Below are 14,916 nucleotides of genomic sequence, written 5' to 3' on the forward strand. Positions count from 1 at the left end.
GTGTGGTGCCTGCAAAAGTGGCCTTTGAGCAAACTATCTGGGCAGCAATTTGGAACAGTACTTATTTCGCAGGCTTGGGTTTGTTGCGGTTTGAATCACTGGTTAATATTTTGAATGAATTAAGGACGACATTTTGGCCTCTTTTGACAGTAAGTCATCAGGCTACTATGGGTGGATTGTGTTGAGCTTATCTGGGTGACCATTCTATCTATGTAAGCTTCTAATTTCATTTGTTGAAGCAATGGAAATCCAATTGATTCGAATGCCTTGCCAATGTAAAATGATTTATGTAAGAATCAGATATGTCATTTAAGATGCTTTACTGAAATCCGTCCAGCTATTTGAAACCTTGGCAACAAAGCCATTTTCGTGCATAGCCTGTAATTCATCTTCTGAGATAATTCACAAAACATGGTCTCGGGTATTCAGAAAGGAGGCACAAAATATGAGAAAGAGAAAATAATTTGAAAACATTTCACAGTACGGACTAGTCCAGAGTCATTTGAAGTAACTGAAAAGTATAGCACCCAATTTTATTTTGCTATTTCGAAAATTACAGTTATATTTCTATCTGCTGTGTTTATGCTATTGTTGTTCGTCCAAAGCCACCAATGAGCCTTTTAGTTGTGATGAACAATAATAGTTATTCAAAACTCAAGTGAAGATATGTTTCCCGTATATAAGCATATTTTTGGTGGCACATGAAAATGCAGCAAACACATCAGGGTATCACATTCTTGGTGTATTCTGTAATGCATGTTTTGACCTTTCAGAAAATGTACCATTAATGGAGAATGCCTGTAAACTTGTTATGGTCCATTTCAGTGATGAGCAGATTTTTGTGGTGGCACCTGAAAATGCAACAAACACATCAGGGTATCACATTCTTGGTGTATTCTGTAATGTATGTTTTGACCATTCAAAAAATGTACCGTTAATGGGGAATACCTGTAAACTTGTTATGGCTTTTACTTTCTGCCTGCCAACATGTTCAGTTCACTTTCAGTGATGAACAGATTCTTCTCGTGGCCCCTGAAAGTACAGAACAAAAAAATCATGAATAATGATTTATAGCAATAGTCCTATAAGAGCTTTGGCATTGCAAAGTAACGTTGTTTAACAAGACAAGCAGTACCAGTATATATGAAGGTGTGTTCGAATTGCTTGTACAACAAAGTTGATGTAGGTGTCATTCTTCATTCTTTCTGATATTGGTGAATGGGTTATTCTGCATCTTTTTGTATCTGTCAAAAGAAAAAGCTGGGTTTATCCGAAGTCCTTCTATTGATTTGACTTGTGACATGGCTGTGAATGTTAGGCCTTGTTGTTCTGTCTTTCCAATATCAATTGTTGCTTTCTCTAGTGTGAGACCCTGAGATTTGTGAATTGTGACAGCCCACACCATAGTAATAGGTATTTGTCTTTTGTTGCCTAATGAACTTGGTGTTATTGGAATGCATTTCGGATCTGCTGGATCCCATACTGGTCCACTATAATTGTCAATCCTAGCTATAACATACATAGGAATGTCAGGCGGCTTGGAGCCAGGACTATAGACAATTTCGGTAATGTTGCCAGTGTTATTGGAACGCATTTTGGCTCTGCTGGATCCCATACTGGTCCAGTATAATTGTCAATCCTAGCTATGACATACATGGGAATGTCAGGCAGCTTGGAGCCAGGGCTACAGACAATTTCGTAATGTCGCCAAGTGCTCCATTGACAATTCCTATCTGTGTCCATATATTTACTGTGAGCGTAATGCGTTCACCCTTACATAGGAGCACATATTTTTGGAGTTGTTCTTCATCTGATCAGTCTTTTTGATTGCTGCGGAAAGTTGTTGCAGTGCTTATGGTGACTGGGCGGTTGAGTTGTTTCAGCATTCTTCGATTGAGATTCACCAAATAAATATGAATCAATCTGCTGCCCTTACCTCTGCTGCAACCATGCAAGGAGCGTTTGTGAAAATTGTGCAGTGGCAGTCTGAGAAGGAACCTTTGACCTCAAAGTCTGAGTAGGGTTTTCAAAAGAAGCCACAATTCATAAATACTTGGACGCATTCTTTAGTAGGTAGTATGGATGATTTCATCACAGTAAATACAGGTTCTTGACCATCAATTTTATTGCCTGAGATAGCCTTCCCATCTGTGGTGTAGACTGGCAAGCTGTAAAGGAAGAGCAAGCAACCATAAATCTGTCAATAACATGATAGAATTTGCAAAACAAAGTTTATAGATAAAATTTACACTTAAATCTGTCAATTAATAATAGAATTTTCAGAACAGAATTTAGAAATGAGATATTCACCTTAAATATCTCAATTACATGATATAATTTGCAGAACAAAACTTGAAATGAGATATTTACACTTAAATCTGTCAATTAATAATAAAATTTTCAGTACAGTTAAATCTATCAATTAATAATAGAGTTTCCATAACAGAATTTAGAAATTAATTATAGACTTTTCAGAACAGAATTTAGAAATTAATGATAAGAGTTTTCAGAACAGAATTTAGAAATGAGATAGTCACCTTAAATATCTCAATTACATGATAGAATTTGCAGAAGAAAACTTAGATATGAGATATTTGCCTAAAACTATCAGTTACAGGATATAATTTATCAAGATCTGTCCACTAACAAATAGTATTTGCAAAACAAAACTTATAAATGAGATATTTACTGAAATCTAGAATTTGCAGAACAAAACTAACGAAAATAAGATATTTATCAAAATAAATGGCCTAACTAAAAGAATTTGCAGAACAAAGCTTAGAAATGTGATATTTACCGATATATATCGACTGCATATGGAATTTGTTGTGACCACCAGTCACAACACGCCCATGCCTGGGACCCCCCCTTTGTTTTATTTTGCCAGCTTTTTCCTTTTTCTGTGGAGCACAAGTAAGGAGTCAGGAAATATTGCGCTATAAAAAAAAATTCTTTCACTCCAAAGAAATCCCGCTTTCCATAAAAGCGTTAAGCGCAATTTTAAGGGAGTCATGGAATATTTTGAAGAAGACAAAGGAAAAAATCCTACAACGCAAATCTTGGAGCGCAGTTTTAAGGGAGTCATGGAATATTTTGAAGAGAATAAAATCCTTCATTCCATCAAAACCCCACTTTCCATAAAGCGTGGAGTGCAAGTCCAGGAGTTTGGTAAGCATAATAAATAGGAGAAATCTGGATAAACTGTGGAAACAAGTGTGATTTTGGAATCTGTAGTTGGTATTTCTTCGAGTTTAAATCACCATATTTGCAAGAATATTGATTGAGTGCCGAGAAGATGGCAAGAAGATTAAGGAACTCTAGTAGTCAGGCAAGCATGAGAAATAGAAGACTTCAGGACAAAATCCTCCATTCTGAAAAAAGCCCGACCTGCAAATCATGGAGCGCAGTTTTAGTTTGGCAGAGAAATATTATGAAAAAGGATAAAATCCTTCATTCATAGAAAATCCCGCTTCCACAATTGTGGAGTGCATAACTGCGACGGCTGGGGAGAGTTGATTAAATGGATTATTCATCATTTGAATTGACACATCTGTATTTCATTTTTGTAGGTGTATCTCAGCGCCCTTCCTCATGGCCCACCACCCACACAATCGGTCGAGGCCAACACCATACAACCCACACAGCTAAATGTATAGCAAACTGGACTATTTGATTACATTTGGATCAGGTTCTTCAACTATCCCTCCTGCCAGTACACCGATGGGAACGCTACCAGCCTGTTACAGTGGACCACCATTATTAAGAGCACCCAAAAAGAGAGCTTCTTCATTGGCCTTCCAGTCTACAGTAAGGCTACCTACAATGGCGGTTTCATTCTTGTAGATAAACTCATCTCCTAAGTGCTTCTCGAAGTCAAGAAATACGAGCAATATGGTGGAGTCATGCTTTGGAACGAGTTCTATGTTAGCACTGCCCAATATAGCTTGGCCATTAAAGGCTTCATTTGATAAGAAACATTTCAATTCCCACACTATAATAATGGGGCCATTTACTGGTCAAGCAGCTTTCTTTGTCCCCTCTCAAAGTTTCTACGTACTACTGGATTGAAATAAGACTTGAGCTTCTGTAATGCTCTTCAATTGTGAGGAAATTTCTGAGTACAATCACCTTGGTGTGCAATTTCTTTTTGCTGTTTGCAAAAATTGTTAGTTTTTTTCCATATTTTGTGGAGCGCAGGTCAGCGAAACCAAATGAACGGTCAAATATGACAAATCCTGGACTATTTTAAAATTGTGCCTTCAACTTTCCTTACAGCGGCTTTTTTTGTGGTAATGGAGAAATGTTTGGTAAATGAAAAATCCTTCACTCCATAAAAAGCCCGACCCCGCAAATTCAGGAGTGCAATTTTAAGATAGCAAAGGATATTGGGAAAAGGATAAAATCCCTCACTCCATAAAAGGCCCAACCTCGCAAGTTCAGGAGCGCAGATTTGCTGCTACCGTGGAATGTTGGCAAAGGATAAAATCCTCCGGTTTGGGAAAAAAGTCCGCCCCCTAAATCATGGAGCGCAAAGTTGGGCTACTCACGAAAATGTTTAATGAAGGATAAAATCCTGCATCCCGCAAAAATCCTACTTTCCATAAATCGTGGAGCACATAATCGCACCAAGCTGAGGAAAGCTTTGAAACAAATGCATGACACAAGTGTTGCATTAGGAAGAATTGAACATGTAGTCAACAGATTGGTAGAAGAAAATTTATGTGTGCATTCAAGCACAAGTCCTTGCCACTCCAATTCCATGTGCATCATGAACAAGGCAGATAACCCTGGCTATACATATAACGGGAATTGGGCAGTCAAATAAACATTTTCCCTAATTCCAAATGAACAAAACAGATGGCCCTGGCTACACTTAAAAGGATAACTAGGCAGTAAAATGAGCACTTGCAGTTAGACAACACATTTGAAGTTGAAATTTGTTGGTAAGTATAGAACAGTTAGGGAATCCTTATCAGATTTTGTCTTCCCAGCTCAGACAATGGCTCAGAGAACCCTGTGGCCATGAATGCATCCAAAGAAAATTCTATAAGTTCTTTGGAAACAGTTGCCAGCTAGTAAATCATGAAAAGCGGGAATACTGGAAAATTTTGAGAAAGATCTAAAATTTAAGGTAGAGGAATGAAATTCCTTATGAAGTGAAAAGCTGGATTTAGAGAAAAAGCGAAAAAAACGATTTTCCTTCAAAAAAAGTTTTTTTTTTTGGATTTACATAAAAAAAATTAAATATTAGTTTTACTAATATTTAATTTGATTTTTTGAATAATAATCCAAAAAAATAAAAGTGGAGAAAAAGTTACAAATAAATTTGATTTTTTTTCCATTTAAATATGGAAATTAATTAAATATTGATTTTTTAATTGATATTTAATTAATAAAAGTAAAAAAAAATCAAAATCAAAATGGAATAAGAAATACTTAGCTTCATCATGAAGTTAAGAGGATAAAAAATAGCAACTTTTTGAATCAAACAACAAAAAAGCGACAAGTGGCACAAAAGATGGAAACCTTGATGGTCAAGTAAAGCAACTGCCTAATTTTAGTCTACAACTTTAAAGGCATCTTTTTGAAGAATGATTTATATAAGATACCCTCTCATTCATTCAGTCTCACGCATAAATTTGAAGAGCAAATCGAGAATAGGAGTAAGATTTGAGGAGTTCAAGGAAGTGGATTTTTTGAGAAATTTTCTAAAATTGTTGAGGAGTTTTCTAGGAATTTGCGACAGAAGATTTTGAATCCTATCAGAAAGGAATTTTCTTTGTAGTGAGTTGTGAAATTCCATATTTCTCGCAGAAGTGTTAAAAAGTGAATCTTGAAAGGAGTATGAAATTTTGGGGAAAATCCAAAAATCTTCGTCTTATGGACAAGTTGTATCTGTTGTTTTAAAATATTTTCCTTGCATAGTCTTATGTGTGTACATTTTTTTTTTATTTTGCAGGAAAGGAGAATGGTAGAGCCCTGGGGAACAGGAGAAACGCGAGGACAATTGATAAAGAATGAAAGGAGAGGATACTATCCTGAATCCAAAATTGTATCAAAGTGGGCGGAAATCAGAGATACAAGTCTTGGTGGCCTTGATTTGAAAGATTTTAACCGAAGAATGCTCAGATATAATGACTATCACCCGACACACCTAGCCACAAGAATTGTGAGAAGTGGAATTTTTGCTGCAGCTAGTTTCCCTCCTTTTCAGCATTCAAAGTTAAATGTGGAATGTACCAAACACTACAGTCCTAGAGATAGAACCATCAAGGATTCTGAACGAAATGTTTTGGCAGATTTTTCTCCGACATCCATTTCTGAAGCGTTTGGAATTCCTTCTCACCAAGGATGGTCACAAAGAAACAGGAGCAAGCACTGAGAATTTACACGTCTGGAATCAATTTCTGTGAAGAAATAATCAACAAAAGATGGTTGAAATAGAATAGATCAAATCATTCCAAGATTCCTAAGGAAATAGTATGGCTAGACTTGCAGAGGGAATATAGTGACATGGTCATGATGTTGAGTCGCATATTTGGCATGCCTTATTCTTATAGGTTCGAATCTTAGATGTGGTATTTTGTTGAGCAGGTAATGGAGGAAGGTGACAGAATAGATTAGGTTGGGCTCATAAGTGATAATCTAAATGAATAGTTGATGAATCTAGAGCATACAAGGAGATTTTACATGAGTTCCTATGTCATCTACATGCTAGCATAGAGGACAAATTATGATGGACTATAGTGCAAAGGACCGATTGGAAGCGGAACCCAACACCTCAAAGTCCATGAATGTTACCCATAGTTACATATGTATTCAAAGGATGATTACATGAGGGTTAATGATATTTTTGCCATGTGCATAGTAAGAACATTACAAAAAGGCCACATATAATAATGTCAATGGGTGCGATGAAGTTGGTCGAGGAATATGGTGCCTAGTTCATTCAGTTTTCTACCTTTTCATACATCTGAGTTCAAGGAGTCTCCACGAAGCCATACAAACTTCCCAGGTATCCAACGGATAAGATGGTCTTGTTAGAGCTTACTTGACAACTTACAGCCTACGACAAGATTCAGAAAAGGAAAAAGAAGTTGGGATTGCAGTTTCCAATTTCCATAGGAGAAGGGAAAACTGAGGTATGCCCATGTCTAAAAGCTGCAGAGAAATCATCAGATGAGCTCCACTTCTTCCGCCTTCCGCTTTATCCAAAGAGGAATGATTTTGATCCTTACAACAAGATCTCATCAGTAGGAGGATCAAAGTACCAACACAAGGTTCACCTTGAAGACTTTTGGGCAAATGCAGCAGACGAGAATGAGATTAGAAAAAGGTTGCATTCAAGACTACCATTGAACATTATTAGAACATGCAACATATTCAAGGTTCCTGATCAAATGGAGGAGGACCCAAATGTGATGTGAAAGGGATTCAATCCAGAAATGACAGCTCAACCATTTGATTGGAAGAAGAAAGAAATTACAGATCTCGAAGCTCTTTCAAAACCAGTCTTAGATTTTACAAAGTGGTGGATCGAGCGTAAGCTTGAAAAATTAGTTGCACCAGCTAATGGATTCACATATAGGTTGGTTGGTCATAGACCACTTAGGGATGAAAGATCGGGACAAATCTCTGAAGGGACTGTTGAGGAAAGACAAACTCCATCCGAAGATGTAGGAACCATGAAAGGGAAAGAGGTACCTCGAGAAAAGCATCCTAGGATTGAGGAAGTCATCTAGGAACCTCAAAATAAGAAGCAGAAACATGGAGATGCTCCCTCTTCTCCAAGTCGAACTCCACGTGTCCAAGAGATAGAAACATTTGAAAGGCAGGATGTAGGGACAAGTATAAGGAGATTTGAGCAAGAAGAGAATTTGGATAGGCCAATTCATGATAGGCTGAGTATAAATGCCTATGAAAAGTCCATGCAAGAAAGAGGGAGAGATCAAGATATTGCTACAAAGGAAAGTCTCGCTATGATCTTAGAGCGAGAAATGATTAATGATGAGATGGTCCACTAGAGGAAGAAACTCCAGGAGTAGCAATACATCTTCCAAGTGCCGAAGTCGTAGTTCCTAAGGTTGCAATCGATAGTCCAGGAGGTGAAGAGGAGATTGACATTCGAGTGGTCCAGAGAAAAGAACAATTGGTAATTCTAGGGGACCAAAGTATACCCATTCCGGAATGGTTGAGGCAACGAATTCAATTGCATCAACAAAGGAAGGTTGATCCAGCAATTGAATTACAGGAAATTTTGGACTGATTAAACCGATCAGAAGAACAAGGGAAAGCAAAAAGATATACTAAATTCATCAGAGGAGAATCAGGATCTAGAATCTTGCAGATTGCGACTCCCACAGTTGACAAAGGAAAAAATCAGATTGCTCTAGATGAATATTAGGTTACAGAAGTAAATCTTGGTCAGGCCTCCCGAGAGCAAATATTGGAAGAATTTGATGACTCCACATAGGCTTTGAAGGATAGGCTGAAGAAAGTAGAAGAAGGGTATGAAAAACAGAAATTAGAAATTTGGGCCTTATGTCAGTACATCAATAACTTGCCTCACCCAGTAAGAGAGGAAGGTCCATCATTTGTCCCTCCAACAGGTGTTTCCAGTGAAGTAGTAGGTGATATTGACAGAATCAAGCATATTGCTCAGGGTGCAAAGATTTGGATCGAAGGAATTCAGGATGTAGCCTTCAAACATGCAGAAGAATTAGTGCAAGTGCAAAATAGGGCATTGGTTGCAATCTCTAGGATCCAGTGCATGGAGGAATCATGGGTGGATGAGCATATTTACTAAGAAGAGGTGGTTGCCGACATTCATAATCTAATGGAGACCCCAAAGCAAGAATTGATTGATGGTCGAGTAATTAGCGGGGGGGATGTCTATGATTTTATTCGATGGTACAATGTAGTGATCATGGCTAAGGAAATGTTTGAGAGCTTTACCAGGAAATCCATGCGATGGAAGAAGATTGTTGATAACATCAAGCAAGGAATATCAAATGCAGTTGCATCTTTGTTATCACAGAGATTGTTGGAAGAAGAAATGACAACTGATAATCTGAAAGTCAAGTTAGAGGAATTCTTTCAACTAAATGTATATGGAAGAGATGATTTTGAGAACTTCTCCATCTTCTCAAATACAATGCACACTACTAAGGACTTACTACTATATTGGGATGAAAGCTTGGGAAAAGCAGAAAGAGCAATTGCAGTTCTAGAATTCAAGCAACAATCTACACCAAGCATCAGTACAGAGGAGTTGGAAATAGTGTTAGATCAATTTTGATCTCTCAGGCGAAAAAAATCAAGGATAGATGCATTAAATGCATAGTAGGTGTGCTTAGGGGTCATTTATTGCACCCCACTCCTTCCTAAATGAGCATGCATAGTGGGCATTTATTACCCACTATAGTAGTGGATTCTTTGTGGCATTAATGTAGATTCCTTTCCATTGCCCTAACCCTAATTATGGCTGATGTGGCACAATCTTGGCCATCGGTTATTGTGATCATCCGGGCCACCTATTGTAATCGAGGACCTATATAAAGGCCTCATTTCTCATTTGTAAAGGGAGATTTTTATGAGATTGTTGCTATGAGTTGCTGAGATAATAAAGTTTTCATTGAAGTTTGGTGAATACTTGATGTGTCTTAGTGCTTGCTTATTCTCCTAAATTTCTTCAATTAGATTAAGTTTAGCATAGTCAATGTGTGGTGATTACAATGAAGAATATGATGGTGTATGGATGAGTTCCTTTGGTTCATACTTTTGACTTTTAGTGATTCTAACTCATTGTGTAAAGTTAGCTTGAACCCCTTTCATGCATATGCTCAACTTCTATCATTCGTATACATTGTTCTTTATGATGGTGTATGTGGTGATATGAAAATCTTTGGCATAACCCTTGAAGATTGCACTAGTTCACGTGTAGTTGTAGTATAACTTGGCAAAGAGAAATTTGGTAAATTGAGGAATTTGTCCACTAAAGTACTATTTGTTGTTATCACTACCCTTAGGATCAGAATAGAATTCCTAAACCCTATCCTATTGAATTTCTGTATATTCTATGAAAACTCCCAAAAAAGCACTTCATTGCAAAACCTTAAGATAGCTCCCACATCCAGTATGGCTTGAAATGAATATAAATAAACACGTAAGCCCCCTTGTGATCATCAGCAGATCACATCAACCACCGATCTTATCCATAGTCAATACCTGACATTAAAGGAACCTTGAAGTCATTGTATGATCTTCGAGCAATCTTAGCATACACAAGACTTTATTCAAGAGAGGATAAGATATCTCGGTATTTTGTTCTACTGTTTGGTGAGTCATAAAACACACATCAACAAAAACTGGTGCTAGAAGGAGGGCCTTGACTAAAAGATTTTATAGTAGTTTCAGATACTGGAGAACATTAATTCATCCTTGCCCAAAGTACATCGAAGATCCTTGAGATTCACCCCGAGAGCACATGAATTACAAGAGTTGAGTTTCGATCCAAAGCCTAGGCGAGGAAATAAAGAAGCACCTACGAGCCAGAATTCACCAAGTGTAGTTGATCTCACAAGGATATTCCAAACTCCACCCCCTCAACATCAAGAACTTGGATCAATCCAAGGAGGAGTTCCATCAGGAGCTACACAAATTCAATAGTTATTTGTGCAAATACCTATACAAGTTGTTTCACCTGCAACTATCCAACGACAAGTTCTAGCAATGGCCTCTGCAGAATGCATCACCCCTTGCAATGTTTGCCGCATACAACAATATGCCAAAGAATCCTGAACACTTTTGTTCTAAATTCTTTGTGAATGATGTGAACCGCACTACTGATGAACACATTAAAATTTTTGAGGATGTCCTCCAGACTAGAAATGTGCAAGACGAGGATGTTGCATGTCTATTCCCTTATTCATTGGGTGAGGAAGCATTTTACTGGTATATCAACCTACCTTCAAATTCAATACAGACTTGGCAACAATTGAAGGATGCATTCCTCGGGAAGTTCAGATTGCCTATCACCCCTATAGAATTGTATAGGCAGTTTATCGAGATAAGGAGACAAGAATGTGAATCAATTGGTGCTTTCAATAACCGATTTCAAAGGGCTTATTCAAGACTGCGTGATCCATATCGCATAGGAGATGATGCAACACGACCTATCTACTATGCAGCCCTAGACTGTTTCACGTCTATGTTTGTTCAAAAAACTCATCCGGCTCCTACAAGTTTGATCCAAGCATATGCTGAGGAAGAGAAAGTTAGTTTACAATCACCAGCAACTACGAATGGAGCACCCAGCTATTTTGGAAATGCAAATACATTGAATCAAGGAGCTTTGAATTATGCTCCAACTATCAATCCAGTTCCTGCTCCTCCGAACCAGTTGGTGTTGCACCCTGGAACACCTATGTCACAAGCAATGCCCACACAACCAATTTATCTGCAGAACACGACAAATTCTACAAGGACCCAAGAGGAAAAAGATGAGATGAGAGATTTGATTGAACAAGTGAAAAAGTTGTCCATTGAGGTCACTTACCTTAGAAATCAAAATAATCAATTGCAAAATGCACAGAGGAATTATTAGTAATATCAAGGTAGCAACCGAGGTTATCAAGGGAATCCCCCTTCACATCACTATAGTAATCAAGGACACAATCAAGGATTCAATGAAAGTAATCAAGGATATCGTAATAATAACCAAGGTTATCAAAGAAGATCATGGAACACTAATCCAAATAATGGGGGCATATCATCACCATTGGATAATCCTCCATCTGAGAATCGCCCAGCTCATAAAGTTTTCTTAGCAGAAGCTGCACTATCTGGATGGTGTAGATTACATGAGACTAGTCAACATTTTGAATTACAGTGTCACGAATTTCAAAGAGCAGCAGATATTTTCAAGGGAGAAGTGAGGAACACTGCCACATCTGAGAATTCTCCTCCTACGGGATATGAGATGGTACCTGCACCAAAATATGACCAAGCATTGGTTTTTGATGATTTTAAGTTTCCTCCTCCTGATTCTCAAGACTACATGCCAATACAAGCTAACCAAAAATTCCCACCAGCTTCAACAAATGGTCCTATAGAGATGTCACGTTATCAAGTCCCACCAGAAAATCAACCTCCACTAGTATCCCAGAATGAATCATTACATAAGGATGGATTTTTACTCCCTTCTCTATATAATAGTGTCTTGGTGGAAGGGACAAGTGAAGTGCAAGCTTTTCAACAAACATCTAGTAATACTCCAATGAAGACATATCAAAGGAATTATAGGAACCATGAGCCATTAACATCATCAGTTCCTCCAAATAACTTTTCAACTCCTCCGCATCCCAATGCAAACAATAATCCTGAGCCTCTTAGAGACTTCCCTGAATATCGACAACTCATGAGCTCTCAAGGAGATAAATGCCAATCTTCCATGATGAATTCTTCACAAAGTGATAAAGGAAAGAATAATCTTCAATCCTCTGCTCAACAAGGAGAACAAAGGCAATGTGAAAATTCGGGACAAACACAGAAAGGAAGTCCTTCTAGAGAGGAATTGAAGAGGTTGAGTTCTTATGTACTAGAGGAATTCAAGAAAATTAAAGTGAGTCTTCCACTATATGAATTGATGAAAATTTCAGAAATTAGAGATACATTATTGGAAAGCTACAATGACACCCCCACCAAGATTGTTTCTCAAAATGTATCACATCCTCCAAGATCGGTATCCAATGTCCAACAATACAATTTTGTACAAAACACCAATGTTGCAGATGATGTACCACCATATGCATCTAAGCTTGCTCAGAATCCTTCAAGTTTCATTGGAATGGTACAAAACTCTCAGGATGATCTGAATGTTACATCAAATGGACAAATATTCTCAGAAAATCCACCACCGAAAATGATCAAAGATAATTCTCCTATAGTAGAAAATTCCATGACAACACAAAATGGGAGAAATTCTATACATAACAATGAGACATTTGATTCAAAAGGGCAGAAGCTAGTGGTTTTTTATCAAGGGAAGGAAGAACCTACACCTTTCCTAGTATCAGTTAGAATTTTTGGGAAAATGTTACATAATTGTTTAATTGACTCTAGCGCATCAAGTAATGTAATGCCATTGGACATATGTAGAAAATTGGGATTGATTCCACTTCAGACTGACAAGAAGGTTACACAATTGGATAAAACTGAAGTCCTAGTTGTGGGAGAGTTGAATAATATTCACATGCAATTAGCCTCTGATCCACGTGTTCAAATTGTATTGACATATCTATTGTGGATATTCTTGAAGGGTATGGCATGCTTCTTAGTAGGTATTGGGCAAGGAAATTAAATGGTTATATTGCAATGGACTTTTCACACACATGGCTTCCACTGAAGGGAATTCCTAATTAGATAAGGATAGAGAGCACTCTGAGGCTTCGATTGTTGATCACTGAGTATGGCGAACATAATGAGATCCTATTTATGGAAACCACTTTGGGATCATATATTCCCAAAACTGGAGAGGTTTTAATGTTGCAAGGTTACAATCAAGGGGGATGTCATGATGTGACTCCAACTTTCACTGAGGTACCAGTTATGCATAATTTAGAACCATCACTAAATGAAGGAATGTTTGAGAATTTTAGGAATTTTGTCCTAAAAAGCATTAAGCAGGAAGTTGAACTAGGAAAAGATGCATCCATTCAAAATTTGTTGTTACCCAACTGGTGTAGAATACATAATGCTTTTCATCTTGAGATATCATGCACCATGTGCAAAGAAGCAATTGCACAAGTCTCGAAAATGGTTCCACAAGCATGGATAGCAGAAAATGTTGTCAAAGTGAACTCATCCTGTATGCAAATTTTAGACCCACAACAAGAAAGAATTTGAGAAGGTGAAATAGGACAAGAAGAACATCAAAAAGAATCCAAGGATTCAAAGGTAAAATCACCCATGGAATATGAAAATGATCAAGTGTGGACTCTATCCTTTGATGGATCCAAATCAAAGAAAGGTAGTGGAGCTGGTGTTGAACTCATTAGCCCAACTGGAGAAACATATTTGGCAGCACGTAGGTTGCAATTCCCTTGTACTAATAATGTGGCTGAGTATGAATCATTGGTCATCAGATTGCTCCTCGCTATCCAAAAGGGTGCCAAAATCCTACATGTACATGGAGATTCAGACATAGTCATTGGACAGGTACGCAAGAAATATACATGCCATGATAAAAGATTGGGCCGTTATCGCAATAGAGTTTGGGACCTAATCGAAAGCTTTGATGCTTTCAATATTAAAAGGATAAGTCGAACAAGCAATCCAATAGCAAACTCTTTGGCTCAATTTGCAAGTTCATTGGAACCATTAGCCATGGATTGTGTGAAGAAATTCACGGTTGAGATGACTTCAGTACCATCAGTTCTTGACAACATCACAAATTTTCAAGTATTTGAAGATGATAAGCATATTCTTGATTTTTTGACAAGCTCGAGGGTATTTGAAGCACAAGTCATAGATGAAGGAGAACAACAACAAGCTCAATTTGAAATCGATGAGATTATAAATTTAAGGACAAATACCATTCCAAAAGGAATGATTGAACTAGAGTGAATTTTTGATGTAGACAGACTGAGTTCCCTCAAGTACCAAAGTAGTGAAGGAGGGGAATGTGAAAAGGCGAACTTGGGAACGAGAGAAAATGTCAAGAATGTATTTATTGGGAAGGTTTGTAATCCCATAGAAAAGGAAGAAATATTGAAACTTATGAAGGAATTCCCTGATGTGATTGCTTGGGGATATGAAGCTCTGAAGACGTACGATACGTCTCTCATCACACATACTATTCCATTAAAGCCAAATAGTAAGCCGTTTAGACAAAGGTAGAGACCGATAAATCCATTG

The 14,916-nt window shown here is 37.7% G+C and overlaps 1 protein-coding gene across 2 annotated transcripts; it reads right to left on the bottom strand.

The window, feature by feature from the left end:
- Nucleotides 1–446: 446 nt before the first annotated feature.
- Nucleotides 447–5,079, bottom strand: LOC149528519 (uncharacterized). 2 transcript variants are annotated; one of them, XM_089811087.1, is made up of 5 exons: nucleotides 3,050–5,079; nucleotides 2,798–2,900; nucleotides 1,136–2,168; nucleotides 949–1,032; nucleotides 447–851 (listed from the first exon to the last, which is right to left on the bottom strand). In XM_089811087.1, exons 1-3 carry the CDS (start codon nucleotides 3,083–3,085, stop codon nucleotides 2,092–2,094), a joined length of 216 nt encoding a protein of 71 aa, XP_089667213.1. In that variant the 5' UTR covers nucleotides 3,086–5,079; the 3' UTR covers nucleotides 447–851; nucleotides 949–1,032; nucleotides 1,136–2,091. The 2 variants fall into 2 exon arrangements, with proteins under 2 accessions (XP_089667213.1, XP_089667212.1); XM_089811086.1 differs by having other exon boundaries at nucleotides 3,050–4,992.
- Nucleotides 5,080–14,916: the final 9,837 nt, after the last annotated feature.

The sequence above is a fragment of the Cupressus sempervirens genome, chromosome 11 (assembly GCF_028749045.1).
Source record: "Cupressus sempervirens isolate cs-2001-9-10 chromosome 11, ASM2874904v1, whole genome shotgun sequence".
Classification (NCBI taxonomy): Eukaryota; Viridiplantae; Streptophyta; class Pinopsida; order Cupressales; family Cupressaceae; genus Cupressus; species Cupressus sempervirens.

Coding starts and splice junctions, on each gene's coding strand:
- LOC149528519 (XM_089811086.1), bottom strand. CDS start 1,615: ATGGGATCCAGCAGAGCCAAAATGCGTTCCAATAACACTGGCAACATT.